Raw genomic sequence first — 24,311 nt, 5'->3', positions numbered from 1 at the left:
AATTCTGCAATTTGCCATACAACTGTCTTTGCTCAGATAACAATGCTAAGAGTCTGTTACAGTACTGAGCAGTGGGAAATAGACTTCTCAATTCAAGATGGGTTTGGAAGAAAAATCTACTCTGTGCCTAGTTCATAGTCTCTGCTTTTTGGCCACTGTAATATCTGAAAATAACTGGTGGCGTAATGTCTGGTGTAGCTGTGAAAGTCTGTAAAAGACTAATAGGAAGTATAGGCCTCTTCAGAGGGCAAGTAAAAAATTCCTGTTGTTGGAATGTTGTCTCGTACGCTGGGTTTTGAGTGGACAAAACTGGAAGTCTGTACTGCTTTCCATATCAAAGCTTTGTGTTTGAAAAGTAAGGTGTTTCTGATTTTCGCATTTTTGCTGTCTTTAAATATACAGTTTTTCTGTTGTATAACTTAATCCTAACAAACATCCCTATCCGTAATTGCTGCTATTATTGTGTGTGGATCTTCGGGTTTTCTCTGAACTGTTAGTGCCTTTACTCTTCTTTTACCTGGTAGTATGTACCACCAGAAGTATGAGTTGGACTCCATATGTTCTTTGAGACTTTTTGTCAAATACAGATAAGTGTATAAATTTGTAATGGCTTTAGTGTGTCCTGTTTTATAATGGAAATCCTCACTACATAATTTTGACTAGCTTGAAACTGGACTATTACATTGGCAATATAGTCTGAAGTGACAGTAAGTTCATACTCATGTCAAAGTGACCATTACTTTGTTGCTTAAGTTGCCTCTCTTAACTTAGATCCTTCAGAGGAGAAAATCTTCTATTTGTGTTATGGACCCTAATGTTGTGAAGTGGCCTGACTGAGATCAAAGAAAATTTCCATGATGACTGGAATGTCAGATTTCTGCTATTAAGCAGAAATTAGAAGGCTGTTTTTCCCAGCCATTTTGGCTGAAGAAGAGCCAGCCAACTTTATTTCATTTTATATTGATTGTTTCAGCTGGATGGTTGAAGAACACTTACAGTTGTAAATGATACATATTCTGGAAAAAAAGGATCATTAAGTTAGTCTTTAAACTTTTCACAATTGACACAATGTCTTCCCTTATACCCTTGCTTATGCTCAGTAATGCAATGCTTATTTGGACTAAGGATCTCATATATATACACACACACACACGCATATATATGTATATATACATATGTATGTATATGTATACATGCATATGTATGTATATGGATACACATATTGAAAGTTTATTGGAAAAATGCTACTGAAACATTTGCCCTGCCAAGATTAAAGAATTTGTGAAAACTTTGTTTAGTAAATTTAGGTGTATGAGATTTGTGTTCATTTGATTGTTGGTTAATTTGATTGTTGCAAAGCCTTTATTTCTTCAGATCTAAAGCCTTTACAAAAGCTGTTAGCCATTTTTGGTTTGAGACTTGTTGCTCTTTTGAAATAGAACTATAATTGCAGAAGTTTGGAAGCATTCATTTGACTGAAGAAAATAAAGGTTCTGTACATAAAGACTAGTGAAGCGATAGCACTGTTTCTTGCAAAATACTGCACATTATGTACTATGTTTTCCTGTTCATTCCAGTGCAAAGGTTTGCTCTGTAGGATCTTTCCAACTGAAATATTCTAACCCAGTCCAGTTTAATATGTTCTCCTCGTTTTTCAATTCTTAGGTTTTGTAAATGTCATTTTACAAAAAAAAGTTTTGAGTCCTTATGTAAACTAAAACCTCTATTTAACTGGAAAATTGACATGCTGTTGAGTATTACATTAGGCTAACCTGCCTATTAGAAAAGCTGATGAGAGTTGCTGTCTGCTTTTTAGCTGCAGTATAGGAGTTTTAGTACTGTATCATGCTATTGGTTAATAGGGATTAGCAAATGACTAAAATTGTGTATTTTTACTTTCTTTTGTACCTTCTATTCTGTTGAGGGAAACAGTATTACATAGGAGTTATTTTAAAAAACTCTAGTAGTCTCTTAGTCTAATGTGGTTTGTATTTGTGCAGTATTGGTGTAGAAAACATAATAGAAGCTGGAAAGAACCTAATAATACTATGTTGAAAGGCTTAAAATGTGCATTTTGTGTATATATATGAAAAAATTGTAATAATATATACAACTAATTTGAAAAAAAAATTTAAAAAAATGGGAATCCATGAGAATATTCAGGTTTTGTGAACTCCTCGAGGTGCATTTTGTTTTTACAACAATGGAGACCGAAGCAACCTTAGAAGTCTAATGATGCTAAAAGACACTTTTGTCTTTTGTGGTCATGCGTTCTTCTGCTTTTTCATTCATAAGGAAGGTGTGTAGTTTGGAAAGGAATTCGAGCATGTGATGAATCGTATTTTGTAATTTCCCCCCTCCTGTTATTTGTGTTGGGTTACAAAATAATACCATGTGGAACCTCTTGCTTTTCAGGCAGAAGTTCAATTATAGGCCAAACTTAAACTGAACAGTGATAAAAAACTGTTAAGCTATTTCCTTTTTAAACTATGGGAGTGTGTCAAGTAGCAGCAGCTACAGTGTTTGTACTGTGACATTCTAAATGTTCACCTGTGGAGACATGACATGTTCTCCATATAATGGGTTTGTTACTGAATCATTTATATCGGGTACCTGACTATTTAACTGTAATATTTCCATCACTATTGGTTAAACCATTTTAGCGTTCAAATGGTAATTGTCTCAGAAAATGTCTTTTTTAGTCAAGTAGATTTTTGGAATTTTTTGGGGATTTTTAGTTAGTGATTTGAAACCATCCGTGTGTATGTTCTGGGATTTTTTTCTTTTAGTTCGTTGTTTTGTGGTGGGTTTTTCAGGGTTGCATTTTTTTATTTTAAACTGAGAGGACATGCCAGTTAAAGTTTCAGTTACACTGTCTGCTCTGGACACTGATGGTCTGTTAGGTGGCAAATTTAAGCAGTTAAAATTAGGCTGGAGAGATTTAATAAGTTACTATTCCTCAGATAGCTGTGTTAAATGTAGTAAATGCGTTTTTGCATGCTTAAAAGCTTGATGTTGAATTTGTGTTTCTGCTAGGTTAGTTTTGGTTTTCCTCTCATATTATTGTCTTCCGCCTGGCCAAAATATTTTGAAGATGTTTCTTTAGTAAATTCTTCTCCTGACACATGACATCGTATGTTTTGGCAAACCCATGATTTAAAGACTATTTATGTCTTTCTGTAAAGCACATGTGACAACACATGTGACATATCCATAACAGAGTTTTTGGTACTGAAGTACTTAGTGCAAACTTTCCCTAAACCTTAGTTTACTTTGAAAACTTGATCCTTTGCAGGAGTACTTGAACACATGGTTGCATTTTTGTCTTTTCTTTCTTACCTTGCTAGCCATAAACACTGCTTTGTGCTGAGGTGCTGATTGGAATAGTACTTATATAATTAACTTAAGTTTTTATATTTTAAGTACATTTCACAGTAGATCCATCTCAGTGGTTTTTCACAGCGACTTCCTATCACTGTGCCCCTCCAAAGGATGAATACTAGAAATTAGCACAGGAGAAGGGGCTCCTTGTGCTGTAAGTTAATGCATTAAGGCATGTGGTATTGGTACATTTAGATTTAATGTTTCATATGTTTTGAAGCATATTAATGTGCTAAATATGCTTTTTTCTTAGTAGCAAGTATGTCATACTAAATAGCATGTTATAGCTCACTGCCTCCCTTCAGACTGACAAATGTGTTGATGAACTTGATTAGGTTTTATTGTTATAACTGAATGATAGTTCTTTCTTTACGTCTATGACGCTACTTTGGCCCGAGAATACTGTTATGATTTTTTTGTTTTTAGTTTAATAAATCTAATGCCAGTTGTACACACTAGAAAAGAATCAAAAATTGAGTTTCCTTTTCCCCTTAAAAAATTGGAGAGTTGTGGTTAGATTAGTGCCATTCCTTATTTTAATTTTCTTCCCTTAACTTTCCGTGACTTGTGTTCCCAAGCATTATTGCCTCAGGTAATGAGTTTTGAACTGAGTTTTTTCAACTGTTGGGAAATACTTTATAGATCCTCTGAAAAGGTGTTACAGTTTAACCTCAGTGAGCAGCTAAGCACCACTCTATTGCTTGGTCATTTCCACCTGCAGTGGGATGAGGGAGACAGTTGGAGATAAAAATGTGAAAACTCATGGGTTGAGATAAAGACACTTAAATAGCTAAAACAAAAGCTCCGTGCACGAGCAAAGCAAAACAAGGAATTAATTCACTGCTTCCCATCAACAGGCCGATGTTCAGCCATCTCCAGGAAAGCAGGGCTTCATCATGCATAAAGGTGATTTGGGAAGGCCAGTGCCATAACTCTGAACATGTCATCCCCCCTGCTCCTTCTTCTCCCTGCTTTATATATTTCACATGATGTCATATGGTCTGGAATATCCCAATTGGATTCACCTATCCCGGCTATGTCCCCTCCCAACTTCTTGTGCACCCCCAGCCTTGCTGGCGAGGCAGTGTGAGAAACTTAAAAGACCTTGATGCTGTGTAAGAACTGTTCAGCAGTGGATAAAGCATAGGTGTGCTATCAATACTGTTTTCATCACAAATCCAAAACGCGCAAGCATGGTACAAGCTATTAACTTCATTATGGCCAAAGCCAGATAAGGTCAAAAAGTATAAGTCTGTTGTTTGCAGTTTAAATTAATCAAAGCCATGGTATTTAGATTGTTTTGACCATGATCTCTGTCAGTCTAGAAAAATGTATAGCTAAGAATTTTAACCTCAACAGGGTCAAACCCTGAACTCTTCATCTTACTTCTCCACTGTTCTTGTTGCAGTTGATAACACCACTCATATTTTCTGTTGCTGAGCCTTTAAGCCAATAACTGCGTCTGTACAGGTCTGCAGCCAGTCATTTACGTTACATTGAGATGAGCTTGTTGTTAGATAAATGCCTTATTCTGTTTTTGTTTCAGCCTCTTCTTTCCTGTTATTTTGTTTCACCCTAAGTTATATGTAGTTGCTTGTGACTTTCATCTTACCTGGTTTTGCTTTTCCTTTCTTTCCCACTAGCCAGTGCATGTCTTTACAACAGATGTGCTCATACATCTTCATTATGCTTGTATGTTTTCAGAATAGTCATATTGCTATTCCATTTCTCTGCAAAGCAGTCAATTCTGTATCCCATTTTATTTCTAGAATGTACTGTTATACAGGGTAGACCATTGACAGCTATAAAACAGTGAGTTGCTTCTTCTGCAATTCAGTGAAGACAATGTGGAATTTGTTTGGTTTACTTTTGATACTGATCAGTCACAGGATGCTATACTATCATTAACCACTGGTAACGTGCTTGTTCTTAATAAGTATAGATTTTTCCTGACTTCATCTAGGATATTTCCTAAATTAAAATTCTGCTGATGTGATTCTATGTATGATAGCTCTGTATACACTTTGAGTTTGGTGGTTGTATTTAGATAGGAAAGTGGCCAAAAGCACAGATCTTGTCACCTTTGCTGTGGTTGAATGGCTTTTTTAATGTTAAAAAAAAAAAAAAAAGAAAAAAACAGTCCTAAAAATGTTTAAGGGTAACAGATAAATACTTCACACTGAACAACTTGAAGTAGATTTTTCCTTGCGTGTGTTCTTACAGATCTAATTTTGTAGATAACATTGAAGCAAATAATGAAAAATCAGATAATTACAGAAAAACTCCAGCTGTCAGTGGTTGCACTGGGAGACCATTCTCTTTTGTGGAGAATACTCTGAAGCAGTGCTTTCTTTCAAGTTGTCATTGTTTATTTGAGATAGGTTTATGCTCTTTCAGAAACCCTTTCAGTTACAAAAGGGATTAGATACTGTTTTTTACTTTTGCTCTTTTGTCATGGTTAAATGAAAATGAGATCCATTCTACTTGTGCAGTTGGGTTTTAATTTAATTCACAGAACTTGTAGTATTTGTGTTTCTGACTGTATTGGAGAGGCCTTAGAAAAGGTATTCTGGCAGCTGGAATAACCCCTTCCTATCTTAGGCCTCCAAAATTTTGGCTTTCTAGAAGAAGTTAGTTGTTTAAAAAGTTATTGTGATAGTAGAATATTTCTGAGTTATGAAGTTAGTGATTAAAAAGTTGTGCAATTTCAGCTCACCAACAATAGCACAATAAAGTCCCAACGGAACAATCAAGTAGTAAGGTGACCTTTTTCTTCTGGATCAGAGAATGCAGGGAGGAGTTTCAGACCATAGGAATGTGGCTGTTAGTCTTACCTGTCTTCCAGATGTTTGATGTCTTAACTATACATATATCTGTATCTGTATACTTCCCCAGCCAGTGTTCTCTCAAATCCATCAGTCTCTGTTTTGAGTTTTCTTAACATTTTCTTTTCAGATGCCTTAAAAGCCCAATGTAACCTGTCCTAGTCTGCCTGTGTTTTCCTCTAAGCCTGTGGTAATTGGATTGCAGCTGATGTTCCTTACCCTGATTTATGGATTTAGGGGACAGGATTTTGGTGATATTTCCATTTGTAGATATGCTGCTTAAGCCCCGATTTTTCTTTTATGGCTTGGATGAAAATTCACGTCAGAATGGTTGATTAATAATTCAAAGAAGACAATGTATAAGCTGGCAATGGTTTGGAGGGCGTACACATGGCTGGTTGAATGACAGTTATTGCCCACTTCACTGAACACTGGACTTCCTTAAATGTTAAATTTCAGGCTTACTGAAAGAAAATACCAGTAATTTTAAATATCTGAGGTCATCTGAGGATAATATTGTCAGTAATCGAAAAATACCAAGCTTTTATTATTTGAAGAAAAAAGCAGTTCTCTCTAGTGTGTTCTTTGAGATCTGCCTATCAAGTTGGGCAGTTTTCCACTCCAACGATTCTCACTGCTGAGTGCCTTAAAAATCCATAACCCTTGATGAAAACTAGTAGTAGGTAATGTACAGATATCTTCTGAGTGGGGAGAGCAGTGGATGTGCTTTACCTCAACTTGAGTAAGGCTTTTGACACTGTCTTCCATAGCCTAGACAGGCTCACAAAGTACAGGTTAAATAAGTGAACAGTGAAGTAATTGAGAACTGGCTGAAGGACTGGGCCTAGAGGTTTGTGATCAGTGACACGAAGTCCAGCTGGGGTCAGGTTACCAGTTGAATGCTGATACTGGGGCAAATGCTGTTTAACATCTTCATTAATGGCCTGAATGCTGCCACACAGTGTGCCCCCAGCAGGTTCACAGATGGTGCAAAACAGAGAGGAATTGCTCAGACACCACATGGTTGTGTTTCCATTCAGAGAAATCTGGACAGGCTGGAGATTTGGGCTGAGTGGAATCTCATGATGTGCAAAAAGAGGAGTTGCAAAATCTTACACTAGGGAGAATAACTGCAGGGGAGCTGACCAACTGGAAGACAGCTCTGCAGAGCTTGGCATATTAATGGGCAACAGTCTGTATCCCGGTAATGCACTGGCATGGCAAAGAAGGAGACAGCCTTCTGGGATGGGTTTGGAAGAGTGTTGCCAGCAGGTTGAAGGAAGTACTCTCTGCTCAGCACTGGTGAAGCTGCATCTGGAATGTTCAGTTCTGGTCTTCCCAGTAGAGGAGAGCGAGACTACTGGAGAGAGTCCAGTGCAGGGCTACATAGGTGATTAAGGGTTTAGAGCTTTTCTCCTCTAAGGAAAGGCTAAGAGGACTGGGACTGTTAGTCTGGAAAGGAGAAGGCTCAGATTTTTTTTTAATCAATGTAGGGAGGGAAGGAAGAAGGAACCAGATGCTTCTCAGTAGTCCCCCCTGACAGGACAAGGGCTGGTGGGCACAAATTAAAAATTTTGAAATTCCAGTGCATTCCAATAAAGAATTCTTCACTCTCAGAGGTCAAACCCTGGCACATGTTGTCCAGAGAGGTTTAATATCTCCTTGGAGGTATTAAAAATTCAACTGCATGTGGTACTGGGCAACATACTTTCCCTGACCCTGCTTGAGCAGGAAGTTTCATACAATCAGTCACAGAATCACAGAATGGCTGAGATTGGAAGGGACCTCTGAAGTTCATCTGGTCCACTCCTCTGCTCAAGCAGGGCCATCTGGAGCCAGTTGCCCAGGACCATGTCCATACAGCTTTGAATATGAAGATTCCACAAGCTTGTTGGGCAACCTGTGCCAGTGCTCAGTCACCCTCACAGTAAAAAGTGTTACCTTAAGACGTCCTTTCTAACCTAAATGGTTCTGTGATTCTTAGGAAAATAGACCAGAAAGAGAAAGGATCTATATGAAATTTGTCTTCTGAGGTCACAGGGAACAAACATGGTGTTGAACAAACAGATCTTGCAGCAGAGCTTTGTTGTGAGATGCTGTTGTCTTGTTACTGGAAAAAGAATTGTTGGATTGTTTAGGTTGGAAAAGACCTTTAAGATCACAGGATCCAACTGTAAGTCCAACACTGCCAGGTCCTCCCCTAAACCATGTCCCCAAGTGCCACACCTACACACCTTTTAAATAACTCCAGGGGTGGTGACTCTTATCGTTTCCCTGGGCAGCCTATTCCAATGCTTGAGAACCTTTTTGGTGAATAATTTTCTGCTAATATCCAAACTAAACCTTCCCTGGTGCTGCTTGTGGCCACTTCCTCTTGTCCTATTGCTTGTTACTTGAGAAAAGAGATTGACCCCCAGCTGGCTAGAACCTTCTTTCAGAGAGTTGCCGGGAGAAATAAGGTCTCCCTTGAGCCTCCTTTTCTCCAGACTGAACAATCCCAGCTCCCTCAGCTGTTCCTTATAAGACTTGTGCTCCAGACACTTCACCTTCTCTGGACATGCCAGAGAATGTCTGTCTTGTAGTGAGAGGTCCAAAACTGAATGCAGAGTTCAAGGTGTGCTGATTACAGGGGGGCGATTACTGTCCTAGTCCTGCTGGCCACACTATTGCTGACACAAGCCAGAATGCCATTGGCCTTCCTGGCCTCCTGGGCACTGCTGGCTCATGTTTGGCTGGCTGTCAACCAGCAACCCCAGGTCCTTTCTGCCAGACAGCTTTCCAGCCCCTCTGCCTACAGCCTGTAGCTTTTCAGGGAGTTGTTGGGACCCAAGGGCAGGACCCAGCGCTTCACTTGTTGAATCTCATACCATTGGCCTCAGCCCATCAATCCAGCCTGTCCAGATTCCCCTGCAGAGCCTTCCTACTCTCCAGCAGATCAACACTCCTGCCCAACTTGGAGCCTTCTGCAAACTTACTGAGAGTGCTCTCTATCCCCTCATCCAGATAATTTATAAAATTATTAAACAGAATATTGATAGAGATAATAAACAGGCCCAATACTGACTGGACATCAACTGGATTCACCATTCACCACCACTTTCTGGGCCTGGCTGTCCTGCCAATTTTCCACCCAACATAGAGTACACCCTCCCAAGCCAGGAACAGCCAGTTTCTCTAAGGAAATGCTGTGGGAAGGAGTGTCTAAGGGCTTTACTAAAGTCTAGGTAGACAAGATCCACAGCCTTTCCCTCATCCACTAAGTGGGACACCTGGTCATAGAAGGAGATCAGGTTGGTCAAGTAGGACCTGCCTTTCATAAACCTGAGTTGACTGGCCCTGATTACCTGTTTGTCCTTTATGTGCTATGTGATGGCACTTGGGATGATCTGCTTTATGACCTTCCTCAGCAGTGAGGTCAGACTCAAAAGGCTGTAGTTCCCTGAATCCTTTTTTTGACCTTTCTTGTAGTTGAGGAGCACATTCAGTAACTTCCAGTCAAGTGGAACCCCCCTGGTTATCCAGAACTGCTGATAAATAATGAAAAGTGGCTTGGTGAGCACTTCTGCCAGCTTCCTAAAATACCCTTTGGTGAATCCCATCCAGCCCCACAGACTCGTGTGTCCCCAAGGGGTATAGCAGGTTGCTGACCATTTCCCCTTGAATTATGGAGGCTTCGTTCTGCTCCCCATCCCTGTCTTTTAGCTCAGGGGGCTGAATACTTTGAGAACAACTGGTCACTAGTAAAAATTGAGGCAAAGAAGGCATTAAGTACCTCAGCCTTTTACTCATCCTTTGTCCCTGTGTTTCCCCCCCATCCATTAAAGGATGGAGATTCTCCTTGCCTCTCCTTTTGTTGTAAATATATTTTTAGGAACATGTATTGGACTTCCATGCTATAGCTTGATAGAGGAAAAGGGAATATGAGAACTGAAAAGGTAGCAACAGTTACAGTTTTAGATAAGACAAAGCAACATATTTGTTTAAACATCTGTGTAAGAAGAACTGCATGGTAACAAAATCCAAATGTACTTGGATTTTATTATTTAGTACTCATTTATTATTTAGAGTACTTCTGAGCTGTTTTAAGGTGTTTTGTATATTAGAGTCTTGCTGGAGTAGTTGGAAGTGTCTAGTGGTAATCAGTCCCCAGTTTGGGATATTAGTCCAAAAATCCTAGCTTTCCTCTTCTGCAGCCTGTCTTCCACCTTTTTTTTGTTTGTTTTGCTGGTAAATACACTATTCAAACTTCTAATGTATCACAACAGGCAAAAATATGGTTTGAGAGCCAACTGTCATGCAACTGAGCTATTTTGGCTGTGACTTGGGCAGAAGCAGTATGTGTTATTTTTCCTACCCTGCCTGCAACTGTGCAAAGAGGAAGGGAAGGTCAAGCAACTGCTTCATGGACATATTTTTCATGAAGTATTTTGCAGAGCAATTGTTCCCTTATCAGAGATAATCTAAAACGAGGGATACTAACCTGTGTTAGCAGAAAGCAATTTTTTTCTCAAGTGTTGTGTAGATTTAGTGTATTTATTTCTTCATAGATGAACATTATGGGTTTTTTTCTATTTGTGATTTGTAAGGTTAAATTTTGAGTCAATTTGTGATGTAAGTAGATGTTGTATACTCTGTGCACGTTTATTTCATAAAGCTTGCCAATACTTAGTTTTGCATTACACTGAGAGAATTTGTGTATTTGTATGATAAGCATTTGATATTTGCCAGGTTTCAGTTCATATGTATATACTTTGTTTCTTGTTAACTATTTTATGGCACATCCTTTTGGAAACTTGATAGGTATTATCATAGGTGATATGAAAAAGAAAGCATTAAAAAGGTCTTGGAATCATAGTTTGTAAGCAGATGTTTTGTTTATCAAGATAAGAGAAGATTGGGGATTTTGAGTGATATTTATTTCCTTTCTTGAGTCTTGCAGCCTACTGACGTTGTCCTTGTGGTTGAAAGTATGCTGAATGTTTCAGCACTAGAAGGAATGGTAACTACTTAGTTATCAAAGGAGGATATCTGCAAAGACAAAAAGTTAAGCATGAAAAACCTTAGGAAAGTACAGTTGCAGGGTACTTCAGCAATCTCTAAATGTCATGAAACATTTGCTGGTCCACTTGACTTGAACCACCTTGACACTAAGTGGTAGATTTGTGTTGTAGGGAGTTATATGGAGAAACCCAAATAAAAACTAAGAACAGAATTAGGTGTTTGGTATAGACTGGACCTAATACTTGAGCCATTTTTCTGAGCATCTCTGATTCTACAATTATAGATTTAAGGCTAAAGCACCTAGCCTAAAGTGATACATTCTGTATGCATAGGCTCGAGAAGTGGGCCCATGGGAATCTCATGTGGTTTAACAAGGCCAAGTGCAAGGTGCTGCACCTGTGTTGGAGCAGCCCCCAGTATCAACACAGGCTGGGGGATGAACAGATTGAGAGGAGTCCTGCTGAGAATGACTTGGGGGTGCTGGTGGAGGAGAGACTGGACATGATCCAGCAATGTGCACTTACAGCCCAGAAAGCCAATTGTATCCTAGGCTGCATCAAGAGCTGTGCTGCGAGCAGGACAAGGAGGGTGATTCTGCCACTCTGCTCTGCTCTGGTGAGACTCCACCTGGAGCACTGCATCCAGCTCTGGGGACCCCAGCATAGGAAGGACATTGACCTGTTGGAGTGAATCCAGAGGAGAGCCAAAAAGATGATTAGAGAGATGGAGCACATCTCCTATGAGGAAATGCTAAGAGAATTTGGCTTGTTCAGCTTGGAGAAGAGAAGACTTGAGGATGACCTAATTCCAGAACCTGAAGTGAGCCTACAAGAAAGCTGGATAGGGGAATGGTTTCAAACTGAAAGAGGAGATATTTTGATTAGGGATTAGGAAAAAATTCTTTACTGAGAGGGTGGTGAGGCACTGGAACAGTTTGCCCAGTGAAGTTTTGGATGCCCCATCCCTACAGGTATTCAAGGCCAGGTTGGATGGGGCTCTGAGCAGCCTGGTCTAGTGGAAGGTGTTCCCGCCCTTGGCAGGGGACTTGGATCTAGATGATCTTTAAGGTCCCTTCCAGTCCAAGCCATTCTATGATCATCAAGTGGATGCAAATGAGAAAAGCAGCTGTTGCCCCTCTTGTCCCATTGTCTGGACTGCATCCTTCCTCAGTTGGAAATTTTAGGTCTGTTGCCTTCTGCCTGTCAACTTGGCTACTTCTATACTAGATAGAACTACTGTAAAGTGGATTTAAAACTGCACAGAAGCCCACTCTGGAGAGGTGCTGCAGAATGGCTTGCTGTGAAGAGGGAAGCCTGCAAGAACAGATAGTAGCTGTTGCTCTGCATCTGGATCTGTCCTAGGTCCTGAACTGTTTAGTCTCTCATTGACAAGGAGTTGGAAATGAGATTGTAGATTAAAAAGTTAATAGGGGATGCAAAACTGTGAAAGATGTCATAGATACTGAAGACTGTAACCTCAGCAAATACTTAGCTTCAAAAAACCCCACAACCCAACCAGTAAGCACAATGTAAAAGCAGCAGTGAATAAAAGGTACCTCATGACAATTTCTACACATTGCATAGAATTATAAAGTGTTATGATTCAGAAGTGCCGTGCTGTTGGAGTGTTTATGTTTTGTTCTGTTTTGTTTTTAAATTGAGAGAAATACTTTTGTGTAGAAAATCAGAAGTAATTCTTGACCTTTTCTTTGAATTTCAGGATTGTGGGACATTTTTTTTTTCTTGCTTACTTTTTTTTACTTGTTTTTTTTCAATGAGAAAGACTAGTTACTATGAGAGAATAATGACTAGATGTCAGTGATGTAAATGAGTTATGGTTTAGGCTGAAGGAACAGCTTAATTGAAAGAAGATTCATTTCTTCTCAGACTTGGAAAAAAATTCAAGCTACCTACGGAAAGAAGAGGAAAATAAACTGATTTTTCTGTAATAAAGACATACTCAAATAGCATTTAATTGCCATAAAGTCAATTTAGAAAAGACCCCAAAAAGAATTTTCTAGTAGGATTATTTAGGGCATGGTGGAAGTGTGATCACTGACAGTGTCTAATATCTCCACAAGGAAAACACCTGTTGGGAATGCAGTGAAATTTGACTAGAATCATTGAATATTCTGGGTTGGAAGGGACCCATCAGGATCATTGAGTCCAACTCATGGCCCTGCGCAGGATGCCCCAAGGATCACACCATGTGATTCTTGGGGCTTTGTCCAAATGCTTCTTGAACTCTGTCAAGCTTTGTGCTGTGACCACTTCCCTGGGGAGCCTCCTGCAGTGCCCATCCACCCACTGGGTGAAGACCCTGTTTCTAAAATCCAACCTAAACTTCCCCTGACATGGCTTCAGGCCATTCCCTTGAGTCTTGTCACTGGTCACCACAGAGAAGAGATCAGTGCCTGCCCCTCTGCTTCCCCTCACAAGGAGGTTGTAGTCTGCAATGAAATCTGCCCTCAGTCTCCTCCAGGCTGAACAGACCAAGTGACCTCAGCTGTTCCTCATACGGCTTCCCCTCAAAGCCCTTCACTATCTTCATTGCCCTCCTTTGAACACTAATAGCTTAATATCTTTCTTATGTTGTGGTGCCCAAAACTGCACACAATACTCAAGGTGAGGCCGCACCAGCGCAAAGTGGGACAATCCCCTCCCTCAACCTGCTGGCGATGCTTTGCGTGATGCCCCCCAGGACACAGTTGGCCCTTCTGGCCGCCAGGGCACTGCTGACTCCTATTTAACTTTCCATTGACCAGGACACCCCCAGTTTTATGCTGGACCAGGGAACGGAAAGACTGACCCTTTGGAGTTCTTTTCCGTACGTTGTTCTCAATTATTCTAGATTATCTTCCATTTGACAAATAATGTTTTAGATTTCCTGGGGACATGCATAGGCTTTTTGTACGACTGAAGTTTGGAAAAGTCTTAAAGATCCTGTACACGGTGTCCATGTTGATCCATCTGCAAAGAGAAATTCTTGATTATTGCATGTAGGCATGTTCTCTGTTGTGCACTTCTTAGTATACCTCTGGGTGTTGATTATATCCAAGGAAGTGTGGATCTGTTCAAGGGACTGGTTTGGCTTAATGCAGGCGTATATTTTGAGTGTGGTAGAGTGGTTTTCATCCCTTGTTCTCTTGTTAGCTTTGCGTAATATTGTAGGTTTAATTATGCTGACTAATTCCCATAGAAGTCTGCCCTGTGCCTGAATTTGCTGTCTGTTTGCTGATGCAGATGGTGAACAGATGAAAAGCTCAGTATGTCTCTCCTTGAAAGTGTAATCAGAAATATGGCAAGACACCAGGAGAAATGCAAAACCCAGAATGAGGAAAAAATCCACACTTTCCATAATGCAGAAACATGTTTATTGTACAGTCAAATTTTACTTTAGTATGTAAACAGTGAAGACAACACAATAGTTGAGATTAGAAGAGACCTCTGGAGACTGTCTAGTGCAGCATTCTTGCTTGAAGTAGGATCAACCAGAGCAGGTTGCTCTGCACATTGCCCAGAAGGATTTTCAGTATCTTCAAGGGTGCAGAATGTAGAGCCTTTCTCTTTCTTTGTGTCCTCTAATGTTCCAGTGTTTAACTATTCTTACAGTTCTTATGTTTAAATGGAACTTCCTGTATTTATTTTTTCCCCATTGTCTCTTGACTTGTCGCTGGATATTGCTTAGAAAAATCCATCTCCATCATCTTTATTCTCTCCTGTCAGGTATATATGCACATTGATGAAATTCCACCCCTACCCTTCCAAGTTTTCTCTTTTCCCAGCTAAACAGTCTCTACTTGCTTGGTTTCTCCTCATATGACAGACGCTGCAGTCCTTTAAGCATCTTAGTGGCCCTTCTCAGGACTTGCTTCAGTAAGTGAGTCTCTGTTGTACTCAGGAGCCCAGAGCTGGTCTTTGTATTCCAGATATGCTGTTGCAAGTTGTGTAGAGCATAAGAGCCAACTCGCTCAAGCTGCATGAGCCAGGTCTTCTGCACCCCTTTCTCTCCGGGGAACTGTATCCCAAAGACTCTTCAAAATAGATTGAACAGGCTAAAGTCTGTTCTTATGAAGTCTATGGTTGTGATCCTGCTCTTGTGTTGCTCCCTGCTTTCAGGTTCCTGAACTTAACGTGCATTGTCACTGCATCCATGGTGCAGTGACGTGATGCTGTGATGAAAGACCCTGAAACTTGATGATGACAACATGAGTGATAATAGCTTCCTGTTGTGGTCTAGTTGACAGCTTGAGCTTTCACTTTGGACTGCTTAGAAGCAAATGCTTCCTGCTTCTTGTCCAACCAAGTTGATAATAATTCTTCTAGTGGAGGAAAAAAATAATTGATACCACAAGTGTTTTGTCTCGGAGTTACTGAGTGATTGCTACTTCTTAAGAGAATTTCTACTCGCCCTTGAATGCTTAAGCTAACTGTGTCAAGTAAGTGCCTATGGAAACGAAATAATACAGTATATTTGTTGTTTGTCTGGACGCAGCATGACTTTGCTAGGCCTCTTCTGTCAACAGTATACTTCTTTACAAAGATGATTAACCCTCAAACCAGAGCAAGCAAGTGTAGACAGATACACAACTCAAAGTAATTTAGAAGTTTTAAAGATTTTACCATGTGTTGCCTTGTAGTTTACTAAGTTCATTTGTTTTCCAAGAGTATACTCAAAGATTTAATTAACAGCAGAATGACTGTGTCTAATGCTACACTAGCTACCATGACCTTTAGTAACACATTTCAGATAGAAGCAAAGGTTTTAGGTCAGACAGCAGTCAAATAACACTTTTGTTGTTCCTATTTCCCCTCAGCAGCAGAGACAGAATAATATTTTTTCCACTCATCAGTGATACCTTTATTTTAACATACAATCTAGAAGAGCTTATGTAGGTGTGGTTATGGTTAATCCATATTGAGTAATTCAGTAAAAGCATTGTGATGGGGAACACACACTCAACATATAAAGCTTCCTTCTCAAATTTAAGCTTATGAATTGCAGTTCAGGACTGTTATGACTTTGAGGGAATATGCTCTGTTTGCATTTCCTCAGCTCTTTTGAACAGAATAAGAGCAGTGCTGTTGAGACAACTGAATAGTGTCCCTCTAATAATGCAGCAAGTATTGCAAGTACTAGGTAATGCTACTTCTGGTTTGAGAACAAATAAACTAAGCATGCTTTTAGTTCCTCTTACGAATCTGCCACAAATCCAAATAAAAGTTGCAATCATGTCATTTAACATGACTGTCTTATCTATTTCAAATTGTCAAGCCATTGGTGATTTCCCACCCTCACCTTTCCCCCTTTTTTCTTTCCCCTTTGGTTTGAGGCAATTATTCCATATTCCGGAGTTGAACATTTTAGGTATTTGCTTTTATTCTCAACAGATTTTTCTGTAAAGGCTGTAATAGCACCATTCGGTCTTTCTTTGTGTCCATTTGCCGCAAGTATTTTTTGTATCTTCATGTTCTGTGCTCGTTTGACTCGCACTTCCTTTGTGGTCCAATTCTAAACTGCTAACTCAGTTTCCAGTGTTACAATGTCTTGAAGCAGTTTGCAGAAAACCTGCCTAAGATTTGCTGATAATGATTGTTTGGTTTGTGTGAACTAGATGGTATCCACGGTTGAGTTAGAAGTTGAAGGCTAAAGGCCTTCTGCCAGCAGAAGCAGATTGTCAGCACAGAGTTTCAAGACCTTTACAAATGACAGCTAATAGCAATGTACAGTTGTTAACCAAAAATATAACTAATAATTTAGCTAAAAAGTTCATCTGAGCCATATCAGGTCTTGTTAATCTCCAGGCAGTAGAAGAGTCAGGCTTATAATTAACACATGTGGTTTCCAACAGGAAATTACTCATCATCTGCTTAACATTGTTTATCATGAATATACTTACCCATGTTTTATACTTTCTTTCTGAATATTAGAACACCTTGGCATAATGGTATATAACAGTAGAAGTGTGAACAGTCATATGCATAGTCTTTGTTACATGCAGATATATTATGAATATATTACTGTAATGCATAGTAATGGTAGGTTGTTCAGAACTATTTATAAAATTAGTGGGATGAGATATTTTTTATTTCTTAATTAATTGCTTACTTGTTCTGAAGTTTTGTTTGGATGTGGGGGAAAATGTACTTCCCAGCAAAAACTTTGGAATTTCAGTATCCTTGAGGTTTTGTTTTAAGAAAATATAGGGAGATAAATGTGGATTGTTAACAGGGCATTTCTGTACCCAAGTTTTTGTGTGTAAAGGATTGTTCAAGCCTAGAACTTGTTGAAGATAATGACTACCATAGTGGAGCACTCAGACAGTGCTGCTACTTTAATGATTGTTGTATGAATGAGGGAGATCTTAGCACCACCAGTAAACCCATTGCTGATCTTTCCTATTTGCTAATTGGAAAAAGCATTTTCTAGGTATCATTGACAAATGAAGGTAGTCTGCCAAATGGTGGGGGTTTTATAACTTTGAAGAAATGAGCCCAGTCTTTGGGGGGATGGAGGTGAAGGGGACGAAGGCTTAATTTGTGGGATTTTTAGATGTGTGCATAAACATGAAGAAATACTTGCAAAAATACAGGTACTGATCCAGTGAAATATTTACAAGATGAAAAAGTGTTTATGATGTTGGCAGACTATAACAAATTTGGAGAGTTTTCAAGGATTTTGACAGGGAGTATTAAGTCTTGGCAAATGGAGTTAGTATCCCTTAAAACAAACAAAAAAAGAGAGAAAAACAATGCTTATCAAGCTGTCTGTGGTAAATGCAAATTGCACTAAGTTTAAAAGGCATAATTAACAGCACAGCTAGATAAAAAGTATTGGAAGCTCAGTTTGGAAGTTTGCAGTAAACTGTTTTCATGTTATTCTGGGTTACATAGGTCTGCCGTGCCATATTGCAGGGAAGCTGGCAAATAATATCTGGAATGCAGTTAAAAGTGTGACCCTGGAATGCAGTTAAAAGTGTGACCTTGCAGGTGTATGAGATGTTTCTTCTTTCTCTTCCTAACAGCAAATAACAAGTACTGTTTTCAGTTTGGGTCAATGTGGTTTGCTCGTGGTATGGACTGAGAGAGCCCAGAAGATACTTTTATCGGGACTTGTAAAGTTAGGGTGAAAGTCCGTAAACGGTAATTTGGTCTACAGGAAAAAACTGAGTGGCTACAGAACAGAACACAAACTGTTCTTCAGCAGAAGAAGAATTAGCTCCATTAAACTCTAATAAAGAAGAAAAACTTGTCCAACGAAAGAAAAACTAAATAGTGAATCAGACTATGAAGTTTCATTATAGAAATTTGGAAAGTAAAGTTTGTATGAAATTTCTTTCCTGTGGTTCTTAAATAGGTTGTATACTGTTATATATTGAAACTTTACTGTTGAAGGAACCTTGAGCAGTCATCTAGGTTCTTTTTATAAGCTTTTAATTTACCGGGAAGCATGGAGGAATTCCCCCTCACTGAATCACTTCTCTTAACTTGAGGATAATGGTGTTTGTTCCTTACAAGAAAAGTGGTGAGCTAGTTTGCTTCTGCAGGAAGTGTCTTGAGGAACATACCTTCCTCTCTATTGGTGAAGAGGGGAAAAGTTGTGAAATTTCTAGCAGGCAGCTTTCTTGTAATTCTTTGCAGGAGTTGTTTGTTTGTCCCTGTTTTCTGACTGGTGGCTGTTGGTCAGGCTTCAGCTTTTCCAGCTTTTAACTTATGGACCATGAGACTTGTATACTCTTGCAGTCTGAACGCTGTACAGGAGAGCAAGTATTATGCTTTTAATGCCTAACATTTTTTATTTAGAACAAAGTTGTTTGAATAGAATATTAAGAATCTTCTGATTCTGTCTGTTACCTGAAAACGCAAATTCTCCTGTGACTTTCAGATTTCATAGTTTTATTTTTCCAGCTAATCTGAACTGTAAACTATTTGAGTAATGTTTAAGTGGCACAGAGGAATGTTAGTAGCTGTTACTTGTAGTCCTATATAGGATGAGCTATATGCTGCACAGATAATACATGCCTCTTTTTTTTTGTGTTTGGAGGGCTTATAATCTGAACAGACCAGAGAAAAAAAATGTTAAAAAGCATGCATCTCAAACACAGTGATCTCAATGATGGTGACAAAGAATTGCATTGTGTGTATGGTGTCTTTTTTTTATATGTCTTTTTTTTCTGGGTAGTAAAATGGAGAAGAAGAATGTGGTAGGAATGAGGTGTGGGCAGGAGAGGATTAGAGGATCATAGAGGAATGTGTGTTAGCTAGATCTGTAATGTAAAGGGATGGAAATTAAGTCTATATACTGAGGGTGGGAAAAGTCTAGACAAAAAATAAAAAAGTTGCAGTTCCTTCCATCAAGTGAATTTTCTGCCAAATGATACATTTCTAAAGCTTTGTTTTTTGTCTTGGAAGGCTTAAATCTTTGTGTGGCAAAGACTTCACAAAGCATAAATGTTCTATACTAACAGGTTATGTTGCTGAGATTTGTCAGTAACTCTTGCTTCAAGTATTGATGTGGTGCTAATGGACTTGTAATAGAAACAGTAGGGTAAAACTGTAGAAAATATAGGGACTTTTTTCGGTCCTAGCATATATTCTGCTTAAATTGATGAGAATAAAGGCCCATAATTCAGTGGAACATTAGGAAAGCATAATTTTGAGTGTTTTATGTGCTGATTTATACTCTGAATTTCTGCCAGTGATTGTTCCCCTTGCTTAGGAAAAAAAATTTTATACTACTTCAGACTTTCTTTCCTCTCTGTTTGTGCTGTTTACCATGGGGTACAGAAGGGAATTTAATTCTTTTGTTCTCACTGCTTTTCCATTCTTTTTCAGAAGTAAGAAACTTTTTAGCAAGAAAAAATTGAAAAGAAAACAGAAGACTAAATTGAAAGTAAAAACACGCAACAAGGTAAGTCTGTAACTAAATTGACAAAGTTCTGACTCAAGTGACAGTAACTTGAATTGAGAAAAATACAAGAAAACATAAATGTAACTCATAATTTGTTTGTTTAGAGGAGTTAATAATAGGCCACTATTGTCTGTTTACTGTATTCTACATAACTGTGATACCAATGTTAACCTTATTCAACTGCTTTTGTTACTAATGTTCAGTATGAAATAATATGAACAGCATTTTTGGTTCTCCAGTTCCTAAACTCTGTGTTGCTAAACATGTTGGTGTCAAAGTTAAATTTTGAGATTTGTGTCTAACCAACAGTTAGAGACTACTGCTGCAAAGATTCATCCATTATGGCTAAAGGAGAAAGGGAACATTGAATGTCTAAGGACTCTAAAGTTACCTCTGAAAATTCCTCCATAGTGGAAAATAAAATAGATCATATTTATGTGTTTCTATTAATATTTTCTCCCTGTGTAGCCCCTACCTTCATCACTTTAAATGCATGGGAACAGTACAGTGAACTTCATAAAAATATTTACTTGTTGCAGAGACTAAATTTATGCAGAAGTAACAGTATTTTAAAATACAGCTCTGCTGTGTTCTTTCTCTACTAGAGAGCTGTTATTTCTCTATTTAAGCTAGAGTCTTGGAGGGATTTTCATGAAGGCTTGCTGCAGGCATGAAGACTTCTTCCTTGTAGCCAGTAAAGAGAAAGTAGCTCATTTTTGGAATGGTTCTGAAGGACAGAACCACCAAAATATGCAGTGAAAACACTTTCTAGTCAGCTGAATGCCCTTATAATACAAATTCACTGTAGAACAACTTGGCCATCTTATCCCTATTTGCCACACCTCATGTAGTTACTCTATCTCAAGACAGATGACTTTGGGAGGGTGAAGCAAACCCTCTATCTATTCATTTGGTATTGACTTTTTGGATACTTACCAGATTATTCTACTTATCTCAAGTAGTGCAGCTTCAGACTATGGTGTAGAAAGGGCTTATCTTCATTTCTGTTTTCAGCACTGTACAGTGAAATATTTGTGGTTCAAACTGAATTTCTCAGCCCTTTCTTCAGTTGCTGTGATATTAGAAGTTTTAGTCCTGTTCCCTTCATGATTTTATCAGAGTCAGTGTCAACAGAGAAAACCAAGTTAGAAATTTGAAGAATTTTACAGAATGTAGTTAGTCTTTGTGTGTTCTATCTGATGACAGAAATTTGTGCTTTTAAAATAAGGTAACTCTTCAGCTTTGATTATTCTTACTATATAAAGGGACCCTTGTCTTTCTGGGTGGTGGTGCCCTGATTTACTGCCAAAGTAGGAAGCTAAATCCAGAATGGCTGGTCACAAGCTTAACAGTCAAATGTAGTTCTTGGATTTAGTTGCATTGGATAAGTGGTTAACAGTCAAATGTAGTTCTTGGATTTAGTTGCATTGGATAAGTGGAGTGGCAGAATCCCTTCTGAATGGCCAAAGAATATGTGAATGTATTAAAGGCTAGTTCTTGTCAGTGGTTATAGATTTGGTACTAACTGATAATCTCTGCACTCATCCTTACGGAGGGTTGTTCTCAACATTTTTCTTGGATTTAAAACTATTTTCTCTTGAAGCATTGAGATGTACCTATCTTTGAAAGGCATAATGGGCTTTTGCATGTCTTTTACTTATGCTGTTATTCTAGACAGTCGCTGAGGCAGACCAGGATTGACCAGCAGCAGTACGTTGGTCTTCATTCTGAATCACTGAGGTGCAGAAAGGCACTCCAGCTTATTCCTGTATGATAGCAGAAACTTATGTATTTCCTGGAAAATGTAGCTGAAAAGGGAAAGATAAAACCAGCTTCATATCTTTAGCTTATGAAACTTTATTAACTGACACAGTGACATGGTTTATGGTTTTGTTTGTTGTTGTTCCCTTGTTTTTTTGTTATAGGGTTTTCTGAGTTTTTTTTTCTCGTATGTTTTTCAATGCACCCCAAAGTTTATTGTAGCAGAATAAGCACAATGATCATTTTTGCACTCAAATGTCTGAAAATGGATATATGTATTGTCAGGAAAATGTGAGCTTCCTTTTGGAAGCTTTCTAGTAGAGCAGATTGAAAAGCCTATCACTATTGGATATTCTGAACAGGAGTGTTTGTGTGCATTAGTTTATTTTTTCATCAGAGACTTGAAGTCTGAACAGAGATGAGAGCTTTCTCTTAATAAGCTTAGTAGAGGCGGGGGGGGGCTTAAATCAAGAATAAGCTGAAGGAACCCCAAAATTTGTTATTTATATCCTGTGCCTACTAAAAATGATAATTGAGTAATTAAAGAGGAGAGAACTTTAAAAAAAAAATTGTTGAGCAACTGGAAGACAACTGCTTTCACCATTTAAGCATTAAATGTTAGAACATTTAAGATATAAAATATTAATTGGTGTTTAATGCAGTCCAGTAGTTTGAACCTCATTCTGTTTCTAAGCTGGTGTCATTCTGTGATCGCTGCTATTTAAACTACTGTTAACTTTTGGTTTTGTGGTTTAGTATCTATTTTTTTAAATAGAGGTATAAAAGTTTTCCATGTGGTGCAGTGTGTTTTTTCTTTGAAAATTCAGTGCTAACGAAAGTGTCTTACATAGAAAACAAATACCTGATTATTAGACATGGGTGTGTAGCACCCTGAATTCCCGTCCCTACCTGCCCACCCCCCCACCCCCTTTTCTTTTCTTTTGGCAAAAAATTATCATCGGAAAATCATAAGTTGTGTAACTTACTTCTACTTATGAATGTTTCTGCTTACCATCCCTTCCCCCTTTTCACCTTGGATTTTTCTCCGCTTTTGCTATTAACTCATGAAAGTACTGTGTAGGACACTTAGATGAGAGACTAAATGGAAAACCAGAGTTCACCATCTTTTCTTTTCATGTTATTTGAAGAATACTGAAAAATTGGGGGTCCACCAAACAGAGATTGTATTTGAAATGATTGACATCCACCTGTTCAGTTTATGAAGAGATTTTAGATTCTGACTTTTTTAGCTTTATACAAATGAAAGGAATGAAACATTGGGAAAGGCAGGTTCTTGTAGCAGGCAAATTTATTGAAACTAAATTATTGGATGTATAGGACAGATTGACTGGGATAAGTATTTGTCTCATTAAAAACTCAAGCAGCTTTTCAAATAATTTGGCTGTGTTTTCCATGGCTTTTGTATTATTTGGTATTTCAGCCTCAAGAGGGCATCCCTTTCTGAGAGATCTCTTAACTGTCCAAAGAACAATTTGGTGAGCTCTTATTCTCTGTGTTGCCCACGGGTTATTATAGCCTTACCCATCTTTAACAACAGAGTAACTTTCCTCTCCTAGATTATAGTCTATTTCCATCACATTTAAGAGTAAACTGTTATTATGGTCATCTGATTAAGGAGGAAGAAGATAAATTGGTCAGAAAGTAAGCTGTGTATGGATTTCATCCTTTGGGAAAACAATTTCTTTGTGTCTGAGACAAGCGTAAAGGAGACCAGAGGATTTTGGTTTTCCCACTCCTTTCTTTGAGTGTTACTAGAGCATTACAAAAGGCTAACTGAGAAGAGCGCTTACAAGTTCACTGCTCTTATTTTATGAACCAAACCTGTGCTGTTTAACCTTTCCTACATAATGTGCCCTTCCACTTAGCAGGGACAGGTCACACATCAGGGTGTGGGCATCTGTGCTTCATTCTCCTTTTCATAAGTTAGCCTCTTATCTTTAGAAAATAAAAAATAACACACAAGAAATCTTACGTTTATGTATTAAAACTGTGTTCATGAATACTGGATTTTTTTTTAAGTGTTATGATGTGTGTTGCATCAGGTTTTTTAATTTAAGAAGGTACGTTTTCAATTTATGATGTTACCAGGTGAGACAACACGGATGAAGATTTCAGATGTCCTACTTTCTTACAGCTCATATGAAAACTACTGAATCAAAAAGCATAATTCTGTTTTCCAGTCTAGAAGTTCTGTTCTTTTTGAAAGTGGTAGCAATTTCATATTCTGAGAAACCCAATGCTCTGGGAGAAAAAAACTGTAGAACCTATGATGTCATCTTCTGCTTAGACACCCCGGAAGATGGGCTTGTAGTCATACTTAGTGAGCGCTTTGGATTGAAATATTCCATTAGCCAGTAGCCATTAAGAAAGGGACATTCAGAGGTGGAGAAAAAGTGATTGTTGCTCTTCACC

General features: G+C 38.5%; 1 protein-coding gene across 1 annotated transcript in view; it reads left to right on the top strand.

Moving 5' to 3' along the window:
- Positions 1-24,311, top strand: part of MYCBP2 (MYC binding protein 2, E3 ubiquitin protein ligase) — a 151,842-nt gene that overhangs the window by 3,845 nt on the left and 123,686 nt on the right. The window contains exon 2 of the mRNA XM_017829956.1: positions 20,042-20,117. Coding sequence (XP_017685445.1) covers positions 20,042-20,117 — 76 coding nt within the window. The remainder of the gene's footprint in view (positions 1-20,041; positions 20,118-24,311) is intronic.

This window comes from Lepidothrix coronata, unplaced genomic scaffold (genome assembly GCF_001604755.1).
Source record: "Lepidothrix coronata isolate B3197 unplaced genomic scaffold, Lepidothrix_coronata-1.0 Scaffold172, whole genome shotgun sequence".
In the NCBI taxonomy this organism is placed as follows: Eukaryota; Metazoa; Chordata; class Aves; order Passeriformes; family Pipridae; genus Lepidothrix; species Lepidothrix coronata.
This window is presented reverse-complemented; position numbering and strand designations above follow the sequence as displayed.